The 23,847-nt window shown below is 72.8% G+C and overlaps 1 protein-coding gene across 1 annotated transcript in view; it reads left to right on the forward strand.

Annotated features, from left to right (window-relative positions):
* Nucleotides 1-23,847, forward strand: part of ADGRB1 (adhesion G protein-coupled receptor B1) — a 65,991-nt gene that overhangs the window by 24,235 nt on the left and 17,909 nt on the right. The window contains 11 exon segments of the mRNA XM_036031473.1: nucleotides 122-228; nucleotides 378-572; nucleotides 769-837; nucleotides 1,526-1,634; nucleotides 3,382-3,525; nucleotides 3,949-4,024; nucleotides 4,156-4,258; nucleotides 5,241-5,298; nucleotides 16,908-16,969; nucleotides 16,971-17,051; nucleotides 22,455-22,558. Of these exon segments, the coding sequence (XP_035887366.1) occupies nucleotides 122-228; nucleotides 378-572; nucleotides 769-837; nucleotides 1,526-1,634; nucleotides 3,382-3,525; nucleotides 3,949-4,024; nucleotides 4,156-4,258; nucleotides 5,241-5,298; nucleotides 16,908-16,969; nucleotides 16,971-17,051; nucleotides 22,455-22,558 (1,108 nt within the window).

A 23,847-nucleotide genomic window follows, 5' to 3' on the forward strand; every position in this document is an offset into this window, starting at 1 on the left:
GCTTCGGGGGCCGAGGGTCCCCCCCAGAGGGGCCGGGGCCTGGGAGCCGTGGGCGGGAGGCTGCGTGCGGCCGGCGTGCAGCCGAGCAGGGCGAGGCCGCGCTGACCCGCCGCCCCCCCAGGCGTCATCATGCGGCGCTGCGAGCTGGACGAGGAGGGCATCGCCTACTGGGAGCCCCCGACCTACATCCGCTGCGTCTCCATCGACTACCGGAACATCCAGATGATGGTGAGGGCCGGCCGCGCCCCCCGCCCCGCCCACCCGCCTTCAGATGCAACCCCGGGCCCCCGCGGGCTGCAGAGGGTCCTCGGCGCGTGGGGGGTCCTGGGACCGGCCTCCTGTGTGCTGCAGCATCAGGACCCTCTCCCTCCGCCCAGACCCGGGAGCACCTGGCGAAGGCTCAGCGGGGGCTGCCCGGAGAGGGGGTGTCGGAGGTCATCCAGACGCTGGTGGAGGTCTCCCAGGACGGCACCAGCTACAGCGGGGACCTGCTCTCCACCATCGACGTCCTGCGGAACATGACCGAGATCTTCCGGCGGGCGTACTACAGCCCCACCCCCGGGGACGTGCAGGCGAGCTCCGGGGCGGGGGGGGGCCACGGGGCGGGGGGCACGCCTGGGAAAGCGGGTGGGGGCGCCCTGGGCCCCAGCTGCGCACCGGGCCTGACCCCGGCCCCAGACAGGGCCTCGCCCCCGGTCTCACGCGGAGCCCGGACCCTGAGCCGTGTCGTCTGCTGCTCACTGGCCTGCCCCCCGCCCCCCCTTCCAGAACTTTGTCCAGATCATCAGCAACCTGCTCGCGGAGGACAACCGGGACAAGTGGGAGGAGGCCCAGCTGGTGAGGGCGCCGGTCAGCCCGTTGTCTCTGGGAGTCCGTCACGTCCCCGGGTCCAAGGCCAGCCTGCCCTGGGGCCGTGGGTTCAGACCCCAGCCTGGCCTCCACCCGGGGCCGCGTGACCAGTTGTGTGACGGGAGGAAGTCGCTGAGCCCTCTGACCCTCAGTTTCCCCGTGGCCGGGGGACAGCCACTCACCTCGGGGGGCTCAGTGCGGGGGTGGGGGACTCGGGGGCAGCGGGGTGCTGATTGGGGTGACCAGGACGTGGCGGCTCTTCTCCGTCTGGAAAGGGTGGTCAGCCCCTCCCCGTCCTCCCAGACTGACCGGTCCCCAGGGCAGTGCCTGGTGTGGGCCCTTGGGAGCCCAGGGACCCCACAGCTGGCCCAGGCCTTGGGGCCGCAGCACCGTGACCCCTCTGGGCCGGGTCTTCCCGTCTGCCAGGGCGACGGCTGCTCAGAGGTCAGGACCCTGCTGCCCAAAGCAGGCACGGGGCCTGCGGTGCTGGGGAGGGACCACCGGGACCCAGACCCAGGCGGGTGGAAGGGGCTGGGAGGTGGTGGAGGGACGGGGAGGGGTGTCCCCGGCGGGGGTGTGGACCTGCAACACCGCCACCCCTGGTCAGCCCTGCCGGTGGGCGTGCTGGTGGGGGCCGCCGGCCACCCTCGCTGAGGCGGCCCGCCCCACCCCCCAGATGGGCCCCAACGCCAGGGAGCTGTTCCGGCTGGTGGAAGACTTCGTGGGCGTCATCGGCTTCCGCATGAAGGACCTGCGGGACGCGTACCAGGTGACAGACAACCTGGGTAAGCCTGCTGCCAGCTCACGGACCCCGGCCCCATCCCCCCCGCTGTGCAGCCCCGGGTCCCACCCTCCTGCCTCAGTTTCCACATCTGTGCACTCAGGCCGGCATCTAAGGTGTCGGGTGTGCGGACTGTGACCCTGTGAGGGAGGGGTCAGCACGGGGCCTCTCAGACCCAGGGGCCTCAGGTTTGGGGGCCCACCGGGAGCCCCGCCCTCAGCCCCCGGGCCGGGCCCTCTCTGTGCTGGGATGGCCCCAGGGTCTGAAGGCAGGACTCCCCCTCTCCGGCCTGCACCCCAGAGCGTCTCGTTGGAGGCCCTGGTCTCTGGCACCGCCTGAATCTGCACCACGGGACGGCAGCAGGGCTCACCGGCGGCGGGTGACAGAGGGCTCAATGGACTCAATTGGGGTCTGGGAGGCCTGCACCCCGATAGTCACACTGCCAGGGTGCCCTGCAGGGACTCTCAAGGGCCACATTTGTCAAGTCCCCACCTTGGGGCACCTCCTGGCTTTCTCTGCACCCCCCCTGCACCCCACAAACCCCTGCAGCCCCGCAGCCTGCCTCCTCCGGGTCTTCACACGCAGTCACTTCCCCGGGGGCTCCAGACCGCCCCGTTTGGAAGCGTGCCCCCCCCAACCTGCCGTACCCTCTGCCTGTGACCGTCACCTCCTGTCTGTCCCCCGACAACTTCAAGGTCAGCAGGGCCTCGCTGGCTCCTGCCACAGCCTCGGCGTGAGGGCTCAGTGTCCCCACGAATGCCTGGCCACTTGCGGTCTCTCCTTGGTAGCCGATGCAGCAGGGGCCGCCCTGTCCCCAGGGCCCCCCGTAGGGGGGATGCCGTGTCCCCAGATCGGGCCACGGGCTCAGGGAGGGCCCGGCTCAGGGGGCCGGGGCACTGTGTGAGCAAAGGCGTGGGGTGGCCTCGGCTGGGTGGTGGCTTCGGCAGGGGAGGGGACCCAGAGGTGGGCGAAGGCCGGGGGCAGCCCCCGGGGGACTGGAGGCCGGAGCACAGCCACTGCCTAGGCGGGAGGGCCGGGAGAGGGGGGCCTCGAGCCCTGTCCCCCCAGGTCGGCGTCTGCCGCCTGCTCAGGGGACGCCTCAGTCCGGAGGCCACAGAGCCTGGAGGGGCTGGGGTCTGCAGCGTGGCTGGGACCGGATGGGTGAGGGTCCTCGGAGGTCGGCCACGCCCCAGGGCCACCCTGTCGCCACTCTGGCTGCTCCCACACTGCTGTGTCCCCGTCAGCCAGTCTCCCTGCACCTGGACAGAGGACCCTTCCCCACCCGGTGCCTTCCATGCCCCCCCACCCATCTGCTGTCTCCGTACCTGTCCTCGGGGGGAAGGGGGGGTCTGCCCCGTCCGTTTTTCAGAGCTGCAGTGGAGGGGGAACCGGGCTGCCACATCAGGGGGTGCCAGAGTGGACCCCGCTGGCCTTTGGGACACGGCCACCCCCGGGAGCCCATGCCTGTGAAAGGGCGGAGCCAATGGGGCAGTGCCGCTGGGGGCCAGGGCCCAGGCCAGGGGCCAGGAAGGCACCCAGGGCCTGTGGGGAGGGGGCCCGAGCAGGAGCCGGGCTGGCGGCCCCCTGCTCCCCCCCTATCCCCCCTCCCCGAGCTGTAAGCGCCGGGGCGGTAGTCCTGACCCCAGGCCCACCCCCCGGCTCTTCCCGGCCAAGGCTCCTCGTCACCGATGTGCTCTCTCTGTCCCCCATCTCTGCCTGTCCCCCATCTCTGCCCGTCCCCCTCGCCGCAGTCCTCAGCATCCACAAGCTCCCAGCCAGCGGAGCCACGGACATCAGCTTCCCCATGAAGGGCTGGCGGGCCACGGGCGACTGGGCCAAGGTGCCGGAGGACAGGGTCACTGTGTCTAAGAGCGTCTTCTCCACGGGGCTGGCAGGTGAGGGCCCCGTGGCGTCCTCAGAGACCTGGGGCTGGGGGCCGGCACGCCCAGCCCCGGGGAGGCCCCCCGGAGCCAGGCCCGTGGTCCCCAGGTCCAAGGTGGCGTCCGCCATTCCGCTCAGGAAGCTCTCCCCGCCCTCCCGGGCCGGGCAGCTGCCCGCAGTCTCTGCGGGGTGGACGGAGGGTCCTCCTCGTCCCGGGCACGGGCGGCGCTTCCCCTGACGTCACGCAGTGGGTGGGCCCTGCCTGTCCTCAGCTCTCGGGGGTCACCTGGGGGGCCCCAGGCGGTCACTCCGGCCCTTGCGCTGCAGTGCTGCATCCGTCTGTCCGTCCATGGTCCAGGGGCACACGAGGGAGCCCGGTCGGGGCTGGGGACAGTGGGAGGCGGGGAGGGGAGGGTGACCAGCTCGCTGTCTTCCAGAGGCTGACGACTCCTCCGTGTTCGTGGTGGGCACCGTGCTCTACCGGAACCTGGGCAGCTTCCTGGCCCTCCAGAGGTGGGAGCAGGGGGCGCCTGGGCGGTGGGGGCGGGGGCGGCCAGCCTGGAGGGGGCAGTGGGTGGGGCAGTGCGGGCCAGGCCTGCAGGGGGGCTCCAGGACCCTGACACGCCCTGCCGCCTCTCCCCCAGGAACACGACTGTGCTGAACTCCAAGGTCATCTCGGTGACGGTGAAGCCGCCGCCCCGCTCCCTGCTCACGCCCTTGGAGATCGAGTTCGCTCACGTGTACAATGTGAGTGCCCTCCGCGAGCGTGCGTCTGCCCAAGAGTGTGCGTGCGGCTCCTGGCTGGCCCTCGGGCGGGAGGTCTCCCTGCCACCTCGTGAGGGAGCTGCTCTCGCCCTGAACGGCCGTGGGGGGACAGGGGCTGGGGGCGACTCCCCGGCTCTGCCACCGCCGCCCAGGCCCTAGCCGCTGCAGCCCTGGTCCTGCCGGCCTGGGGGCCCCCCTGGGGCACAGAGAGCCGTCCATCTGTGGAACGAATCTGCCCCGGCTCCTCTGGGCCCTGTCCCTTGAGATCCTCTGTGGGGCCAGGCCAAGGTGTCCCGTGGACCAGCTGAGAGCCGGGAGCCCCGGGGCCACCAGCCAGGACAGGGCAGCGCCAGGCCTCGGGCCCCAGGCCGGGGTCCGGAAGACCGGGCCCCGCCCTCTCCCGCCGTGCGGACTGGGGCGCGTCGCTCAGCCCCCGGGTGCCACGGCCCCCACCCTGCCTGAGGGTGGACCGCAGGGCCAGGCAAGGAGAAGTCGCTCCCACCCGCGTTCAGAGTGGCTGCCCCCGCACACGCCGGGGGGCCCCGCCCCTAGCACCCCAGTTCTCTCAGGGTTGGTGCTCAGTGACCCGCAGGGTGACATGCTCAAGGCCCCCCGTGCCCGCCTGACCCTTGCTTGCTCGCCCCTCAGTCTCCCGGGGCTTCTCCGTGTTGCATTAAGCTGACTGGCCACGTGGGCACCTGGAGATGGGTTTGGCCATTGCTGCCCAGGCCCGCTCAGAGCGGGGACGGGCGCTGCCCAGGGCCCCACCGTGGGGTTGGAGTGGGGGGTCCGTGCCAGTCTCTCCCCTGCTCTGGGCCTCAGGTTCCTCCTCAAACACCGTTTTCGTGGAGGAACGGCGTAGGCTGCAGAGCCCCGGCTCACTGGGGGCAGGCCAGGGCAGTGGCCCTCGGGCGGCTCGAGGGGGCAGGCAGGCGGCCCTGACTCCTCTCCGCTCACTCTGCAGGGCACCACCAACCAGACCTGCATCCTGTGGGACGAGACCGACGGGTGAGTGCCCCTGGGTTCGCGGCCTCAGGCCCCCGAGGGTGCTTTTGGGGAAGTGGGCCGGGCGGGGGAGGAGCTTCTCGCTCTGGCACGGCCCCTCCCTGCCCAGGTCTGGCTGTGGGGCAGCACGGTGCCCACCCGGCCCGCCTCCCACCTGCCTGGGGCCCAGGAGACAGGCACGCCCACACGCTCGCGGCAGGCCAACCCCAGCGCAAGCTGGGCAGGGGCGCGGCCCCAGGGTGTGAGGTGGAGGCTCTGGGGGCAGGCTCCGGGGGCCCAGGCCCCGGTCCTCGTCCGGCTCCTGCCAGTGCCACCGCGCCCTGCAGGGTGGCACTCGGTCCCGGGGCCCTGCGTGGGCGCCCCAGATCCGGTGTCCCCCGAGACGTGGCCAGGCACAGGGGGAAGTGGGAAGCCTCATGCAGCCACAGGCCAGAGTTTGTGCAAAGGCCCCTAAGCGGGAGCAGCCCCCAGAGGGGAGCAGGGTCCGAATTTTGGGAGACAGGACAGGAGAGGGCTCGGCGGCTGGAACCTGATGGGCCAGGTGGGCCTGGGGGGCCTGCGCCTTCCCCCAAGAGGTTAGGTGAGCATTGGGGTTTGGGGTGCATTAGTGTCCATGGGAGGCTGGGTGTCATTGTCACTGCGACCTATTAGCCCCCAGGCCGGCCAGAAGGGGAGTGGGCTCAGCGGGGCCCCCGGGCCTGGGGTGCCCACACCAAGTCCCCGCTCATGGTCTGGGTGGCGCAGGGACCAGCGTGTGTCCTGGGCGGTCGGGGGAGGTTTCCGCAGCGGCTGGCGTGGAGGGGGACGGGTGTGCCGGGCACAGAGGGGACGAAGGGACCCGGGCAGGGCCTGAGCAGAAGCCGGAGAGCGGGCCAGGCGGGTGCAGAGGGGAGGCTGTGAGGGGTGTGGGGCCTGAGCCCGGAGCTCCAAAAGTTGTTGGGGGGCCATGATCTGCCCCGCCCGCCCCCCTTTAGTGGTCGCTGCCACAGGAGGCCTGGCCCTCGGCCCCGCTGCCCCCGGTAGGCGGGGCGTGCAGCAGGAGCCCCGGGACAGGTCTGTGTGAAGTGTCAGGTCCGGCCACGCACCGCAGGCGGCGCCAGGCCTGGCGGCAGGAGGGCTGTGCCGAGCGGGTCCACGGGAGCCTCCCCGGAAGCCCGTGTTCGAGCCAAGGTCGCACCGCGCCGCGCACGGGAGCCCCTGGGGACACGAGTTTTGGCAGAAGGAACAGGCAGGGTGAAGATATGTGCAAGGCCGGCTGCCCACCCGCCCGCACGGGCCTTTCCCGCTCTGGGTCTGAGGCCGGGGCAGAGCCCCCGCGTGGACCCCCGGCCCTGGGAAGCGGCGTTCTGGCGGGGTTGCCGTCGACCGCCGTTGCCTGGGTCTTGTAAGCGGCACAAGCTCTGGGTAGGAACAGGGCGTCGTAAAGGCGGGACAGGAGCAGAGGTGAGGGGGAGAGCCCAGGCCCCTCGGGGGCGCGGGTCCGTCCCCTCCCACTCAGGCCCCTCCCTGGGGGCTGGTCACAGGCTGCCTGCAGCTGCCTGGGGCGGCCGGCCCACCCGAGGGCCCTCCTGCCCAGGGAGCTTCCCTCCGTGTGCCCCTCCCGCCCCCAGCCTCCTCGGCACCCTCCCTTCCAGTTCTCTCCGTGGCACCCGTCCCCAGACGGTTTCGGGCTCCTGGTAGGAAAGTGCTTTCCAGAGAGAGGGGGCCCTCGCCCTCCGCCAGGAGAGGCCCTGCCCGTGCAGCCCGAGTCCAGGACAGGGCTGCGGGGGCCCAGGTTGGCCTGGGCGGGGCCTGGAGCGGATCCCGCCCCCCGGGCCCCAGCTCCCTGGCCCTGCGGGAAGTCCGCCTGCAAGTGGGTCGAAGCCCAGCAGGTGGCGGCCAGGCCCCGGGGCGGCTCACGGCTGCTGCTCCCCTCTGGGTGGGTGGGATCGTCCAGGTCCTGCTGCCTGGGGCCTGGGGCCCCCAAGGACAGCGGGGTGGTGCCAACAGCTGGGCTGTGTTTGTGGCGGGCCCCACCGGGCCCCCACTGGGCCTGCCGCCTCTTGGAGGCCTGCGGTGTGGCTGGGAGCTCTGGGGTCGGGGATGGGGCGTCCCACCCAGAGCCGGGCGGCCCCGGGCCCGCAGGGAGGGGGCTGCTGCGCAGAGGCGACAGGAAGGGCCCCCCCTGCCCTCACCCCGGCTCAGTGCTGCCGGACCTCCTTCCGTGGCCGCTCCTCCTCCGTGACGGGCCTCAGAGGGGCCAGCCTCCTGGGTGACCTGAGCGGTCTGGGGGGCAGAGCCCCAGGCCTGCTCCCACCAGCACGCCCAGAGTCACGTCTGTGCTGGAGGGGCCCTGCACTGGGGTCTGGGGTGTCTACGAGGTCACGGGGGGGGGAGGGGCCGAGAGCCCTCTGTGGCCGTCAGTGAAACAGTGACCTCGCCATGCGTGACTGAGCCCGGAGCCCCAGCGGAGCCTGAGCCTCAGTCTCAGTGGCCCGGCCCCGGCCACAGGCTGAGCCCTGACCCCAGTCTCACGCTGAACCCCGACCCTGGTCACGGGCTGAGCCCTGACCCCAGTCTCACTCTGAACTCTGACCCCGGTCGTATCCTGAGCCCTGACCCTGTGTCTCGTCTGGAGCAACTTCTGCATGTGTGTCCACACGTGGTCATGCATGTACAGTAAGCATGCAGGGCTGTCTTCCCCTGCAACCACATGTGACAGTCGAGCGTGCAACACACTCCTCTGGGGAAGGGTGAGTCCGAGGATCTGCCCACAGCGCAGCCCCCACCTCCCCGGGGCACACGCACACGCACACGCATGTCGGCTGGGCACGCACGAGGGGGGCGGCGGCCCAGGCTCTGTGGACACCGCCTGACAGCCCCCGAGAGAGCCCTGCGCCAGGAGCCCACGTCCTGTAACCCCCCCCCACCGTGTCTCCCCGAGCTGACGGCGCGGCTCAGGGCCTCTGCACAGTGCCCACCGCCACGGCGCCCTTGGGGTGGGGGGACGGGGAGCAGGGGGTGGGCCGTGAGGAAAGAGCCCTCGCAGCGTGGGTGGGTGGGTGGGGCCCACAGGGACCGTGAGTGGCAGGGAGGGAGCTCCGGGGTGGGGCCCGTGGTTCTGACCGGACAGCTCCCTGGGTCTCGGGTGGACAGAGATGGCGACCGTCTGACCTCCCTCTCCTCCTAATCAATAAGCGCTCCAGGCTCCGTAGAGGGCACAGGTCGGCGCGGGCACGACCTTCAGAGGTTGCCTGCTCCTTCTCAGTTGAAAACGGGGGCTGCTGAGGCCGGGGATGGGGCCAGCAGTGCAGGCCAGACCCACCCCGGACCCCCCTGCTCCCCCATGTCCTGCTCTGCCCGCGCGGGGGGGGGGGGGGGCGGGGGGGGCTGTCCCCCAGAGGTGGGTGTCCTCCACCCCCAGCACACACCACACTGCGCTCCTGGGCGCGCATCCACCTCAGCCGCAAAGGCTCTGAGAGGTCCTGCAGCCGCCCCCACACCCCGTTCCATCCAGCCCGGGGTTCCCTAACCAGGGGGCTCCTGGCATCCTTGGGCCCCACCTCCGGGACAGGCTGGCGGAGGGTGCGGGTGGGAAGGGTCCTGCCCCTGCGTGCTCTGTGGACCCAGTCTGACCCCCGCCGGGCGCCTCAGCCCCCCCTGCTGTGCTCACAGGAGCCTTCTCACTGCCCACCCCCCCCCCCACGGGCCGAGGAGCTGAGGACCCAGCCAGCCCGCGGTCACCCCCGGGTCACTCTGGCCTGTGCTCTCCCCCCGCCCTGAGGGCCGGAAGCAGCCCCACGGGCCAGGGGCAGCCCTGCAGGGGGACCCGGGACCCAGCCCCCTCCCCCGCCCTGGGCCCCCGCCGAGTGCCTGTCCGGGTCCCTTTAAGAGTCCTTCCTGCCCCCCATCTGTGGTTTCCTTGGAGAGGGCAGTGAGGGGCCGGCCACGCCGGGCGAGCGGAAGGGAGAGTTGGCAGGGTCCCCACGCCGCCGTCAGCGGCCGGCTCCCAGCCCGCCTTCTCCCACGCCAGCTGGTTCCTGGCGGAGGCAGGGGCCCGGAGGGGGCCGGCCGGCCCCGGGGCCTCTTCAGGGAGTGGGGGAGGGTCTGCTCTGGGCAGGCTCCCCCGCCCACCCCAGCCTCTGCCCTCCTCCTGCTGCCCCGGCTCTGTCCTTGGGGGCCTACCCTCCCCCCGGGGGCTTCCGGGCTGGGGCCGTTGCCCTGAGGGGCTTGGGAACTGGAGGGGGCGGATGGGTGGGGATGCAAGGCTCAGGTCCCGCTGTGCTGTCTCCGGCGGGGCGAGGAGCTCCCCCGGCCCTGCCCTCCCCCCCAGGCCCCTCCCCCTGGCCAGCAGGACCCCTGGGCCCTGTCCTCTTCCCCGTCCCCACGGGCCACCCGCACGGGGGCCTGCCGGCCCTTTCCCGGCATCCTCACCCCTGTCCAGGGCTCTGCCGGACCCCAGCTTGCAGGAAGTCACGTGTCCGTGTGTGTCTGTGTCCTGCCTGCCCCCCACCCCCAGCAGGACGGGAGTCCCCAGGGCAGGGCCTGCCTCTTGTGCCCCACCTAAGGGGGCTCCCAGCTGTGCCCACTTGGGCTGTGGAAGCCCTGGCCCCCGTGTCCTCAACGGTGACAGGGCAAGACCAGAGCCCGCTGCCTCCCGGGGCAGGAAGGTGCCCCGCCCCAGCCCCCACCCAGCCACTCCCAGGCCCCGCAGAGGACAGGACTGGGAGCCTCGTCTGCGGAGGGGCGGAGTCCCGGTGCCCCCCCCCCACATCTGGGTGCTCCTGTGGGTGGCGGGGGGGCCGGTGCGGGGTTCATGGGGCCGTGCCCAGGGGACGGGGGGGCTCGGCCAGGGCCCCTTCGGGGCGGGAAGGGCGGATGTGGGGACAGAGCAGGGGACACTGGGGAAGGGCCTGAGCCTGGGTATCACAGAGACGCTTTAGTGCACTGCTCGAGGGGGTTTCGTCCATCTGTCCATCCGTCCGCCCGTTTGCAAGGTGCCCAAGTTCTGTGTGTTTGTAGCAAGGTTCCACGATGTTGAGCCCTGGGCCACGCCCGGCCCTGCGGCCGGTCCGTCCTCCCAGGAGGCGGGTCCGGGGTGGGGGCTGCCTCCTGGCCTCCTGCCCAGGGGTGCCTGTCCCCTCAGGCCCGGGTCCGGCGGCCCACCCCCGCCCCCGGGCTCGCTCACGGAGACGGCACCCGTGACCGTGATGAGGTGGGGGGGGCGCTAAAGGGCACCCGGTGGCCCTCCTCACTGCCTTCCTGCTGCCAGGCGTGCGGTGACTGGTGCAGCATGGTGGAGGGTCTTCGAGACCCCAGTGCCTTGCGTCTCAGTGGCTCGTTGCTGGCGGTGCTGGGCGGGCCGTGACCAACTGTCCTCAACTCTGCGGGGGGCGGACTCGGGATTCGGGGGCCAGCCGGGGGGCGGACACAGGAAGGACTTCCAGGCGGGCAGTGACCACAGAGGACCATCATGTCCCATCTCCTCTCTGGGCCTTAGTGTGGGGGCACCAGAAGCAGGGGCGGGGGAGTGGCCTGGAGGTCACCCAGGGCAACGTGGCCTTTGGGAGTCAAGTGGCCTAGGAAATGCCTGGGGACAGGCCGGTGGCCCGGGGTGCGAGGGACAAGGATGGCGCAGCTGCCCGTGGAGTCTCAGCCGCCGTGGCGGACGGGGTGGCGGCGAGACCGCGTGGTGGGCTTGGCCTCCACAGTGTCCTGGGCACCGCAGGCGCCGAGTCCGCGCTCGCCGGATGTGGGCGACAGGGGCCGCCAGCCAGCGTGGGGCCCGGCGACCACCGTAGGGCTGGTTCTGTGGAGGCGGTGGCCGTCACGGCAGTGCCGCTGACCTGGGGGCGACCCTGGTGGTCGCAAGGACAGGGCGAGGACGGTGCCGGCGGTGGCGGCGGCTGTGCTGTTGACGCTGTGGGCGGGTGAGTTTGTGGGACGGCCCGGCTCCTGCCGACAAGGCGGTTGTCGCCGACGGTGGTGGCGGTGGCACTGATGGCCGGTGATGCGATGACGGTGGTGGTGTGGCTGTCATTCTTGCTGAAGGTGGTGGTGCTCTGGTGCTCTCGGTAACGTGACGGCGGTGCTGCTGCTGACGGTGCTGTCGGCAGTCGGGAGGTGACAGTGACATTTACAGTGGCGGTGGCAGTGGCACCGGTTGTACCGTTGGCGTCGCTGGCGGTGTTGTCCTGATGGCGGTGGTGGCTTCGGTGGTAGCGGTGGGGGGAGGTCATGGGGACAAGTTAGCGGGTATGGCGATGGGACCGGCTCTTAGGGGGATTTCGGGTCCCCCCGTGGGGACCAGGATGCACCCGCGGCACCGCCCCCGAGCCAGCCTGCAGCAGACGTGGCCAGAGCAGATGGGAGGCTGCGGGGAGAGCCTGCAGCCACCCTGGGGAGGCCGCGGCGGGGCAGGGTGCAGCGGGCGCTGAGCTGGGGGACCTGCTCCGGCCAGCACAGGGCCCGGGGCGCCCGGTGCCCAGCCCCCAGCCCTGGGGCCAGCACGGGCAGGCCGGGCAGTCACATGCCGAATGAGCCGGTGAGCATCCCAGCCTGACCCCCGCTGTCCCGGCGGCTGGAGAGGGAAGGATGTGGAACTTGGGGCTGGGTTTGGCAGGGTGACAGGCAGGGCAGGCGGAGCCGGGCAGGGGTGCACCGCGTGAATTCCGAGCGAGGGCAAAGGGCGAGGGTGGGAATCCTGGGTCTGGGCCTCTGAGCTGGGGGCCGGACCTCAGCCCGTGCAGGCCAGTTGCTTCCTGGTGGGCTCCAGGGTCGCCACCTGCAGCGGCCGTGGCCTGCCGGGTCTCGGGGGCTGGGACAGGCGTGGAGCCGGGCCCCCAGCCCAGCGCGGGCCTGCGGCCGGAAGCCCTGACTCAGCAGCGGCGGCGCCGGGGGCAGGGAGCCGGGAGATTGGCATCTTGGGTCGTGCGGACGTGAGAGGCCCTGGAGGTCTGGGTCACAGCCCCAGGCCCCAGGCATGCTGACCGAGGCTCAGACACCGTCAACTTCAGGGGGGCCGTGGGCCCAGGAGGTGGGGCCTCACCTGGCAGCTCACTCAGCAGGACCCCAGCCAGGCAGGCGCCCGCCCCTCGGTGTCCCCCGGTCACGGGCGTTGCTCCCAGGCCCTGCAGCAAGAGGAGATGGTGCCGCCCGGGCCAGGTTCCGGGGAGGCAGAGGCGGCCTGCTCTGCGGGTCCTCCACGCTGGCGGCCGGGAGCGGCTGGGCGGGGAGGGGAGGCCCCGGAGGCTTCCTGGAGGGGGCAACGACGAGACGGTCCTGCGGACGAGGCTGAGCCAGCCAGTGGACGGGACAGCGTGGGGTCAGAGAGAGCAGCTGAGACCGAGGCCTGGAGGCCGGAGGGCACCTGTGTTCCGGGACCCGAGGGTCCATTCGCGTCTGCCTGTGTGGACGAGGCCACCGGGACCGAGGGCGCTGGGCGTCATGATGAACCCCAGCTGGCAGGCAGCGTAGGGCCTCGGGTGGGGACCCCAGTGCAGGGCAGGACCTGCTGGAGGGACCGCATGCGGCGCCCAGGGCCGCACAGGCGGTCCAGGCAGGCTCCCTGGAGGAGGAGGCCCGGCACAAGCCTGGGTCTGAGGCTCGACAGCAGCAGCAGGGGCGGGAGGCAGGCACTCCCAAGGTGCGCGGCGTGATTTCTCGGGCGTGCGCTTGGGCCGGCCGCTTCAGGGAGCCCCAGTGGAGGCTGCGCCCCGAAGACCAAAGGTTCAAAGGCCAGTTCTGAGGGGCTCCTGGCAGCCCCTTGCCCTTGGAGACTCCTGCCCACTTCCTGCTCTCCCGCTGGGGGGTGCGGTGCCCACTGCGGCTCCTTTCTGCCCCGTGGGCGGGCCCCGTGAGTCATGCACACCGCAGTGTGGATCAGCCCGTCCAAGCAGCACCCGCCCGTGGGCTGGCAGGACGCGTGAGCGCCGTGAGGGTCCCAGCGTGCTCCAGGAGTGTGCGGGGGCTGCAGGGAGCTGGGCTCACTGCCTGGGGGTGTCCACAGTGGGGCTCTCTAGGGGTTGCTGGGGGGTCCGGGCTCGTCCCGGAGACCCCGCGGCCTCTGGTCGGAGTGAGGCGGGCTTGGAGGGCTATGAGCAGTCGGCCTGGCGCTGGCAGCGGCCTCGGTGGCCAGGGGACGCCCGGCGGTGGGGCGAGGGCCCGGGTGGTGGCCCGGCGCAGGGGGCCGCACTAGGACTCCCGGTGCGCTGCGGAAGCAAGGCCAGTCGGGTCTGCCGCTGGGCCAGCTGCAGGTGCCAGAGGAGGTGGAGGAGGCAGAGGGGGTGCTGCCCAGGCCCGGCTGAGCACCCGCCCGCCTCACGGCCTGTGGGCAGCGAGGTGAGCAGGCCCGGCCCAGCCAGTCCCACCCTCTGAGCACCTGGAGGGGTGGGGCAGAGTGTAACTTTGGGGGGCGGACTGGTCAGCAGGCGGGAGGGCTGTGCGGAGGTGGAGGCCGAAGGTCAGCAACAGGCCTCGCTGCAGGAGCCCGGGCGCTGGCCCTGGCCTGTGGCCATGAGGTGGAGCCCGCCGGGCTGCGCCTGCCCCGGGAGCTCCGGTCCAGTGGGGGCAGGGCTCTGCCCTCAGAGCCCTGATCTGAGGGGCCCAGGCCCCTCTCCGCCTCCGCACAGGCAGAGGGAGGCCCCTGCCCTGCCCCCCAGGCCCCCTGCCCCCCTGCTCCTGGAAGGGTCCGTGGCCCTGGTGCCCTCTGCCCCCCATGGACCAGTAAGGGAGGGACAGCGTCTCAGACCCAGACTCCCCGGGCCTGGGGACAGGGGACTGGCTCCGGGACCCAGACGCTCCAGGTCTGGGAAGCTCGGGCAGGAGGTGGCAGATGGTCTTCCCCGTGCCCCGTGGTCGCCGTGGGTGAGAGGAGGGAGCGGCCCGCCGGCCACAGAGGTGGGAACGGGTGTCCCCTGCAGCAGGGAGCATTCTGGTCAGTCAGTCAGTCCTGCAGGGCCCCCACCCGGGCAGCTTCCAGTGGCCAGCAGCTGCCCACCTGCTGGGCTGCCGGCCCGGCCAGCTTGTTGTGGGGTCTGGGGGCCGCGCACCCTCATGCTCCCCGTGGCCGGAGGCAGCGGGCAGGCCCTGGCGTGACCTCGCAGCCCGGTGGGCAGCTGCCCCTGCCCCCCTCCTCCGGGAGGGCCGATAAGCTAATTAGTGCCCACAGCGGGACTCCTGCAGGCTCAGCCGCGGCCGGGCTGGCGCCCTCCCAGGAGGTGGCCGGCAGCCGTCTGCCTGGCGCCCTACAGACCCGCCAGTGCCGGCTGGGAACCTGCCAGGCTGCCGGTCCCAGCCAGCCTGCTCCCCTCACCCCAGGCCTCGGGGTGCCCGCACCCCCTCCCGGCTCTCCCAGCAGCCCCCAAGCAGGAGAGAGACCTGGGTTGCCCCCCCCGCCCCCGCCCAAGGAGGAGGACCCGGGCTGTGGCAGCAGCTGGATCGGGCATGAGCAGGGCTGGGATTTGAACCCATGACTGGCCACACGGCCAGTGCCATCCACTGGCTGGGCGGCTCGAGAGAGAGAGGTGCCGGTGGCCGCACAGAATGGCCAGCAGGACGCTTTCTTGGGGCGCACTGTGTTTGGCCGTCTCCTGGTGCCGGGTCAGTGGCCGGTCCCTGCAGGGCTGCCGGGGATGGGTTCCGGGGCCGAGGACAGGGCCTGCCCAGTGGGGGGCGGAGGCGGGGGTGGGGTGGGGTGCAGGCCGGGGTCGGCAAGGGCCCAGTGCATCGTGCCCGAGGGGTGCTGGGGTGGAGACGGCGGCTGGGCGTGGGGGCACCAGGCTGGACCTGGGGTGCTGCTGAGGGGGTGTGCCCAGGCTCCCAGGGCCCCCTCCCCTTTCCTGTTCCTTCCATTGCCTGGGCCTCATTCTGGTTCTGTGGTTGGTGGAGTTTCTCCTTCTCCTGAGGAAGGGAGAGAGGGAGGGGAGGGGGAGAAGGAGGGGTCTCTGTTGGGCCCTTCATAGGCTCCAACCGTTGCCCTACTCGGTGCTGGGTGCCTGTCGCCTGCAGGGTGGCGGAGTGGGAGCCGGGCCGCACAGGCAGCTGAGCCCTGGGACCGCCTGCCCACGCCCCTGTGGGGCTCTGCTCAGCTGTGCGGCCCCACACACCTCGGCTGCTCCTGGGCCAGCAGGGGGCCAGGGGGCCGAGGCAGGGGGGCTCAGACAGAGGCGTCTCTGGGAGCCACAGGCAGAAGCTCTAGGGCCCCTCTGTGGCCCCGGTCTGCTCCTGCCTCCTTGTTGATGGAAGCCCCCAACACGACTGTGCTGTGAGCCCCCCCCAAACTCTGGCCCCCCGGACTCAGGGGACCGTGCCCCCGAGCAGAGGGACGCCCCTCCTCTCAGCGCACTGCAGACACGAGCAAACAGGCTGGGGGCCGGACGGGAGGCATCGGGGCCCCAGAGCCCTGGCCGGGTCCTGGGCCTCGAAGCAGCTGTGCCTCGCTGCCCCCTCGGGCCTCGGTTTTCCGCCTGAAATGCAAGGCTCCAGGGTGGGGCGGGGGGTGGGGGGCAGGTCCTTCCCGGCGGTGGTGGGGAGAACCCAGCGAGAAAGGCGGAGAAGCGGAGGTGCGGGTGTCTGGCCGACCCGGCGCCGGCCTTCTCCCCGGGGCCCCGAGAAGAGCAGGTTGTGTAACACCTCGGATCCAGCAGAGCCCACGCCGGGCGCCCACCTGCTGGGAGACACCAGCGGGCACCCAGGCGCTGTGCTGGGAGCTTCCGGGGGCCTGCCCTCCCCACCCTAGAGAAGTTGCCCACTCGGCCCAGATGGGGGGGCGGGGGTGATGAGCAGAGGCGTCACGGTGTGTCACCGTGCCTGCGTGGGCAGGTCGGGGCTCCTCTGGGTCGCGCCCCAGCCCACTCCCGAGTGTGGGTCCTGAGGAGCAGAGTTTCAGTCCGGTCTCCCCGGGCAGCCCGGAGCCCCCCACAGCCCACAGGCTCCGGGCCCTGGCGGGGACCCTCCCTTGCCACCTTCCGCAGGCCCGGCCCCTGCAGGCTCAGCCCAGGCTGGACGCTCCCAAGTTCCTGACTGTGCGCACTGGCCGTGAACGTGGGCCGGCCCGCCAAGGGGGGGTTTGCGGCAGTGCGGGGCAGGTGCGCCCAGGCCCCAGGGGCCCGCGGGTTTTGGCGGAAACGGAGATGCCGGGCCTGCAGACAGCCGGCGGGCCCTGGGTCAGCCCCCGGGGGCTTTGTTTATGCTCTGGGAAGGGAAGCTTCTCTGGTCCCTGAAGAGGAGCCTCAGGCCCCCGGGGCTCCAGGGCCTGGGGGCGGTGGGTGTGGGGGATGGGGCGGTCCCAAGGTCACCAGAGTGCCGGCCAGGGGCTGCGGGGGCTGAGGGGCAGGGGCCGCCCACCCCGCCCACGTGCGCCCCACGCAGTCCCCGCTGCCTGGCTGGCCGCCCCCTCGGCTCGGCTCAGGCTCCGGGCGGCGCTGGGGCGGCGCGGCGGGCGGGGCGCTCCCCGGCTCGGCCCGCGCTCCCGTGAGTCGCTCTCCCGTGGCTCCGCGGCGGCGGCCATGGGGCGCGAGGCTCCGGGGGCCGGCGGCGGGGCGGACGCGCGGCCGCGGGCGCAGGTGCCGGTGCGCGCCGGGGCCGGGGCCCGGGGCGGGGCGGGGCGGGGCGGGGGCCGCCGCTCACGCTGCCCTGTCTCCCCCAGACCCGCCTCCCCCGCCCCCCCCGCAGCTCGGGCCCTGGTCGTGGCGCGGCTGCCGCACGGTTGCCCCTCGACGCCCTCCGGACGCGCTGCCTCTGTGACCGGCTCTCCACCTTCGCCATCTTAGCCCAGCTCAGCGCCGACGCGGTGAGACCCCGGCGGGACGCGAGGGCGGCGGGCGGGGGCGCGGAGGGGGCTTCCGGCCGGACTGTCGCCGCCGGGCGGCGCGCGCAGAGGGCGGGGCTGGCGGCTGGCGGGAGGGGTCGGTGCGCCCGGCAGCCCCCGGTCCCGGGCCGCAGGGTGGGGGCGGGCGAGTGGGTGGCAATGTGGAGTTGGGGACTGCCGGGCAGAGCAGGGCTGGGGTCCCGGGAGTGTCTGATGGGTGAGTCTCGCCCACTCTCCTCGGAGGCCTGGGGCCCTGGAGGGAGCCGGTGCTCGGAGGAGCCAGGCTGGGCACCGCCAGGATGCTGGCTGGGAGAAGGCAGGGCCTGGAGGCGCCGGGCAGACCCCTTCCCTCGGTGGGGGCGTTACTGGGTGGCAGGTTCCCACCCCGCCTGGGAGACGGGGGAAGCACTGACACCTTTGTCAGAGCCTCCCCCCACCCACCCCGAGTGGCCCCTGGCCTTGGGGGGAGGCTGCGTCCCAGGTGGGGGTCCCAGGGTGGATGGGTGCTGAGCCCAGCCGGGGTCCACAGCCTCCCCAGAAAGGCCCCATCATCTCAGGGGCCTCCTTTTTGTTTGGAGATTTTTGTGGGGGCTGCCAGTTTCTATGGCAACGGCATCTGGGGCCAGCTGGCTGGCTGGAGCCCTGGGTGCCGAGTCCGGCCCGCTGGGGCTGCTGGGCCCTCTCGCCAGGTCCAGTTGCCCTCACTGGTCCTAGGGAGACCTGGCCCCGATCACTGGGCACCCCGAGGGTGGCAGGGCCCGAGCGTCCGCTCCCCGAGCCCCTCGGCCCAGGCCCGGTGCGGGCAGCAGACACGGAGGACGGACCGGGGAGGGGATGAGGCTTTCCCGGGTGTGGGGGTGGCCTCGTGGGCTGGGTGGAAGAGCCCCCCTTCACGCAGCCCCGGGCTCACCATGGAAGAGCTCCAGCTGTCTCCGAGATCGTGCCGCCCACTCCCTTCTCCTCGGGGACACGGGTGGGGAGGGCGGTGGTGTCAGCCACGGTCCCCCCCAGGGTCAGAGCCAGACGGGACCTTAGAGGTCATTGCTACTAAACGCCTCGATTGATGGGCGGGGGAGCCAAGGTTTGGGGAGGGGGTCTCACCCCAGGTCTTAAGGTGAGTCTGGGTGGACAGGGGTCTGCGGTCCTGCCCTGGACCCAGGGGTGCCCTCCTACATTGGGCTGTCCCTGTGACAGGCTGGCCCTGCTGGCTCTCGGGTCAGGGCCCTGGGGGCAGCAGCAGGGGCCATCCCCGGGGGCTCCCTGGAGGAGGCAGCTTTCTGCGTAGCGAACCCAGGCAAAAGCAGCAGTCGACGCCACACAGGGGACGGCCGTGGGGCAGGGGTTTCCTCGGTCCCCCCAGAGGCCGCAGCAGGCAGGGCAGCACCCAGGCACGGGTCCCCAATGTGAGGAGGTGCGGGGCAGGAGGGGTCTGGTGGGGGGGTGCCCACGTCCCCCCGAGCCCCCAGCCCAGGGCCTGCCTGGCCCAGAGGAGGACATGTTTGGTCTGGTCTCGGATGCACACTTCTGCTTGGCACACAGTGAGCCTGTAGCGGCTTCCGTCCCTCTGAGCTTCGGCTCCCGCCCCTGGGGGGGATGCTGACCCTGTGCTGCTCGGGGCGGGAGGGGGGCAGTGAGGTGCAGACCAGCTGGTGGGGGCTCCTGGAGCAGGGCCCAGCGGCCTCCAGGCACCCCCCCCCCGAGGGCGGGGGCTGAGCGCGCAGGCCTGGCACCGGGAGCGTGCGCGGGGAGGGTGGCGCATGGGCGAGTGGGCGGCTGTGCTGGTGAAACCCGGCGGTGAAGGGGCTGGGTGCCAAGGGGGCCTTTCTAGGAAAAGCCAACCTGTGCCAGGTGCCTCCGAGCCGGAGCGGCGGGCCCCACCGCCCGGGAGAGGGGCCGGCGGGAGGCGGGCCGACCCACCGAGGGCCGCCTGGCAGCGTGCCAGCACCCAGCTCGGGCTCCTGGGGGCAGCCTCTCACGAGGTGTTGGCGTGCGTGGAGGCAGGACAGGGGCGGTGTGGCAGGCACCCCGTCACCACTCCCCAGAAGAGGCATGAGGCCAGGGGTGCGGGGCTCCCCGCAGCTGCGGAGCTGAGGGCGGGCCGCCTGGCCGCTCTGAGCCTCGGTTTCCCCATCTGTAGCACGGGGTGGCCGAGAGCCCTGCCTGGTCTGTGACCCCTGAAGGGCATGGGCAGGAGCAGGGAGCGAGCGTGCCGGAGGCACCGGCCGGGCTCCAGCCTGCCCGAGCCCCCTGGCCTGCCAGCAGCCGGGCCCAGCCTTCCTCTGCCTGCGGTCCAGCGCCAGCTCAGGGAGAGGTCGCCCCAGAGGTGCCAGGCCGGGAGGGACTGAGAGCAGAGGGAGGGCCACAGTCAGGCACCCCGGGCGCTGCCCTGACCCCTGAGTGTCTGGGGCTGGAGCAGACCCCAGCCCTGGCCTCCCCGGGGGCAGGGCAGTGTGGACAGGCCTGGGCAGCCTCTCGGGGCGCGGGGCCTGCTGCGCTCCCAGAGCGCCCTCTCTCCTGGGGGTCGTTTGGGGGCCGGGTGTGAGCCGGAGGTTTGCGGCGGGGTCCTGAGGGGTGAGCAGGAGTTCACCAGCGAGCTTGGGGCGGGGTTGGGGGTGGGGGGCGGTTGTCCAGGGAGGGTGAGAAAGGCGAGAAGTGGGAAGCAGGGTGGGGTTCCGAGGGCATGGCTGGGGCGCAGGGCTGCGGCCCCAAAGAGCGTGGCCCAGTGGGGGGCTGGGGGGAGGGGGGTGGGGGCTGGCGGAGCCCCTGCAGGACCAGGCGGGGCCACCCAGCAGCCTGTGGGTTGGGGGCAGAGCGGGCTGGGCTGCGTGCAGGGCGATGGATGAGAGGCCGCCTGCCTCCTCCACCAGGGCTGGCTGGACGCGCTGGGCACGGGGTTCCGGTCTGAGTGGGCAGAGCTGCAGCGCAGGGCAGGAGGCGGCCTCGAGGGACGAGTCCAGGACGAGGTCCCAGAGACGCCCGTGGAGGGGGGCGCTGTGGGCGGGCCCCAGGAGCCGGCTCAGGATGAGAATGCCGGGCGGGGGCGAAGGGAGACAGGACGGAGGAGCCGGAGCGTCGGACCCCGCTGTGCGGCTGCGGGCCTGCTCTGAGTCACGTCTGTGAGGGGGCCGGGCCACCTGCCTCGGGCTGCGTGGGGGCGGGACGGGGTGCAGTGCTTGCCAGGCCCGCCACAGCCGGGCGGGCGGTACGGGGACCAGGGGGTGGGGGCAGCGCCCCTGTGCTGTGCCGGACCCTGGGTGAGGAGTCCCACCTGGGCCCGGGCCCCGGGTGCCCAGGGTCAGGGCCCGCCTGCGCTGCTGCCGTGAGGGCTGCTTCCTCGGGCCTCGGGGAGGAACCACGGGCAGGGCCGGAGGGGGGCTGGGGTGGTGCCGCGGGAAGGAGAGCGGTGCGTGCGGGGGGGGCAGCGCGGAGGTGGGCCTCCACGTGGTGGGAGTGGCCCAGCCGTGCGGACCACGTGGGGAGGCGCGGGCGGGCGGCTGGGGCGCCCTGGGGAGGCTCAGTGCGAGGTGGGGGCGGGGAGGACCAGGGCCGCGTTTCCGGCTGGGCGCTGAGGTGTCACCTGGGCGTTGAGAGACCACGGTGGGACGGGCAGGGGCAGAGTGCCGGGCAGCGGGCCCGAGCTCGGCTGGGGCGCTGGCCTCGGGCAGGTGGCCACCCTCTGCGTCCCCTGGTGTCCGCCTCTCACCCCGAGGTCCCCAGCCCGGCCCTGCAGCGAGGCCTGGGGTCTCCTGACACCCTCGCCCGCCCACTCTGTCCCCTGCCCCTCTGCTTGGTCCAGGGCCTGCCGGGCGGAGAGGGGAGGGAGCGGGCGGGCGGGTGTGCGGCCGCCGGGCCCGATGGGGATGGGCAGGCAGATGGCCGCAGAGCAGGCGGGAGCTGCTGGCTCCGCCGCCCGTGACCCGCGTGGCTGGCTGCGGGCCAGCCCCGTGTCCTAGAAACACTTGCCGGGGTCGCCCTGCCCCCACTGTCACTTTCCTGCTGGCCTGCTCCCAGCCATGGGCCGGCGATGATGGGGCGACGGAGTGACGGGATGATGGGGTCTCGGGGCTCCCAAGGGCCCCCACTCTGGAGCCTCGTCTCTGGGAGACGGTGGCACCGTCCTCGTCCCCGGCAAAGCGTGCAGGGCGGGGGCTGAGGTGGGAGCGGTGCCCCGTCCCCCTGGGGTCACCGGGGGCCTGCCTGGAGGAGGCTTCCTGGCCGAGCCCGGCGGGCCGGCGGTGCCGCCCACAGAAGCCGCGGTGCGCCCAGGCGATCGGGGCAGCAGACGTGCCGGCGAGCACGAGGCCCGGGGCCAGGAGGCCTGCTGTGAGGTGCGCCGGGCCTGTGGGTCTGCAGCAGCCGCGCCGGAGCCCCAGGTGGGCGGCCGCACACCTCACCTTGACCTTGGAGAGGAGAGGGAGAGGCGGGAGCTCACAGCAGGGTCTCTAGCCCCCCATCCACACCGGCGGGAGCTCAGCGGGCACACCCGTGCCCAGGGTGGCCGGGGCCCGAGGCCCCCAGCAGGCTGGCAGCAGCTGAGAGGCCGGTAGGCGGCCAGGCCTCGTCGGGGGCCAGGACCCAGGGGTGTCAGGGGCCAGCCAGGGTGTGCCGGAAAGCAGGACGGGCTGACCCTGAGCACCCTGGGGCTCTGCCTGCCCTCCGCTTCCTGCTGCTCCCTGCCTGGCCAGGTGGGGCAGCTAGGACAAATGGCCACTGGGGCCCCAGAAGGCGGGGCGCCGAGGTCACCTGAAAGTTCAGGGCCAGCTAAGCCCAGGGTCCAGAGCCCCCTTCCCCGGGGCCAGCCAGCTCCCTGGGGGCTAACAGGCGGTTCTGCCCCCGCCTCTGGCCATGTCCCCAGGGGTGGGAAGGTGTCGGCTGCAGGGTGGGGGGTCCTAAGAAGCCCCTCCACGTCAGGCCACGCTGTCCCCACTCTCCTTCCCAGACCTGAGAGGCGGCAGGTTGGGAGGGGCCGCAGAGCCGTCTGCAGTCCCCGGGCCGCCTGGGGGCTGGACGTGCCAGGCCTCCGGCTCCCTCCGTGGTGCGCCTTCGGGCCCCGGGGGCTGCGGGCCGGCGGGGCCCACGGCGAGCACCGTGGGTCGTGCAGTCCACGGGGCGGGCCCGTGGTGTGCAGGCCAGGCCTCGAGGTGGGACCGAGGGGGCAGGCCGGACCCCAGGCCTGTGCAGAGCCAGGAGTGGGTTCCGAGTCACCTGGGGCCAGGGGACGGGGGACGGGGACAGGGACAGGGAGGGGCCATGAAACGCTGTGGCTGCTGCTTGGGGGGGAGCCCCAGGGGCTGGGCGCGGGGGCGGGGGCAGGACCCCTGCCCGGGGCCGGCTGCTCGTCTGCCCGGCCCCCGCCCTCACTGCGGCCTCCCCTTGCCTCCCCAGAACATGGAGAAGGTGGCCGTGCCGTCCGTGACGCTCATCGTGGGCTGTGGAGTGTCCTCCCTGACGCTGCTCATGCTGATCATCATCTACGTCTCCGTGTGGAGGTGGGGCCCGCGGCTCGGCCGGGTGTGGGGCCGGGGGGCCCGGGGGGCCGGGGAAGGGACAGCCACGGGGGTGGGGGTGGCCCAGAGCCCCCTCCTTCTCCCCTCCCCAGCCAGCAGCACCTGTCCCCTGTGTGCCCGCCCTGGCCCCCTGCCGTCCGTCACGCCTGGACGGCTCCCCGGCTCCACCCCTGCACCCCTCGCCCTCCCACCCCCACCCCCGCCATCCCCCCACCCCCCACTGTCCCCCCACCATGCTCGCTCAGGCCCTCCTGACTGCTGCTCTGGGGCGCTGGCAGGGGCATGTGGTGGGGGGGACCCGGGCAGGCCAGCTGTGGAGCCGGCTCCGCCAACAGGCTCCTGCCTCGTGCCGGCCCGCACCCCCTCCCGCCCTCTGAGGGCGCTCCTGGCGGGGGCCACCGAGCCCGCTCCCCAGCTGAGCTCTTTGTCCACCAGGGCCCCCTCGGTCCCCCGGCTCCCGGTCCGTCCTGTCACTTGGGCCTCCCGGAGCCCAGGGCGGGGCCACAGGGAGAGACCCTCGCTCAGTGTGCCCCCCGGGGCCGCCTGGGGTTTGGGGCGTGGGGTGGGGTGGGGAGGAGTGCCCGCCCCGGCGGCTGCTGTCAGAGCTGGCCTCCGGCCTGGGGCGAGGGACAGGTGGTTGCGGGTGCCGGTCTGAGGCAGCCACAGGCGTGCGGGAGAGTGCATGGGTGCAGGCCCACGCTGGGGGCACGTGCCCCCTCCCTGCCCCCAGAACCCCCTTTGAAGCCCGTCAAGCAGAGGTGTGGGGCAAGGAGGGTGAACCAAGGTCACCCGCCTGCCCAGCAGCCGCCCCCCAGGCCTGGCCCGGACTCCCAGCGTGTCCGGCCCTGTGGGCAGGGCGGCGCCAGCTGATAATTGAGCTGACATCGCGCCCGAGGCCAGCAGGGAGAGGTCCATGCGGCCAGTGGGGGGCGGCCCCCCTTTCCTGGTGGCCGGGTGCCAGTGCGCCAAGGGCTCTGTCCTGCCTGAGGACGCCGGTGCCTGGGTGGTCAGCATGCCATGTCCCTCCTCTGGGCCCACGTGCCCCGAACCCCTGCGGACCAGCCTCTCCTGGGCCCTGGGGACGGGGCGTGGGGCAGCTGCAGGGCCATCTGGGGGGTCGAACCAGCGATTTTCCAAGTGCCTCCTCCTGGGTGCTGCAGCCGGGGCCCCGCCCTGACAGTCCTGGGGGGCAGTGGAGACCGTGAGAAGGCTCAGGGCCACCCGAGGCCACCTGCCACATCATGGTCCCCAATGCTCTGCTGTGCCCTCAC

The sequence above is a fragment of the Phyllostomus discolor genome, chromosome 7, assembly GCF_004126475.2.
Source record: "Phyllostomus discolor isolate MPI-MPIP mPhyDis1 chromosome 7, mPhyDis1.pri.v3, whole genome shotgun sequence".
NCBI classification, from domain to species: domain Eukaryota; kingdom Metazoa; phylum Chordata; class Mammalia; order Chiroptera; family Phyllostomidae; genus Phyllostomus; species Phyllostomus discolor.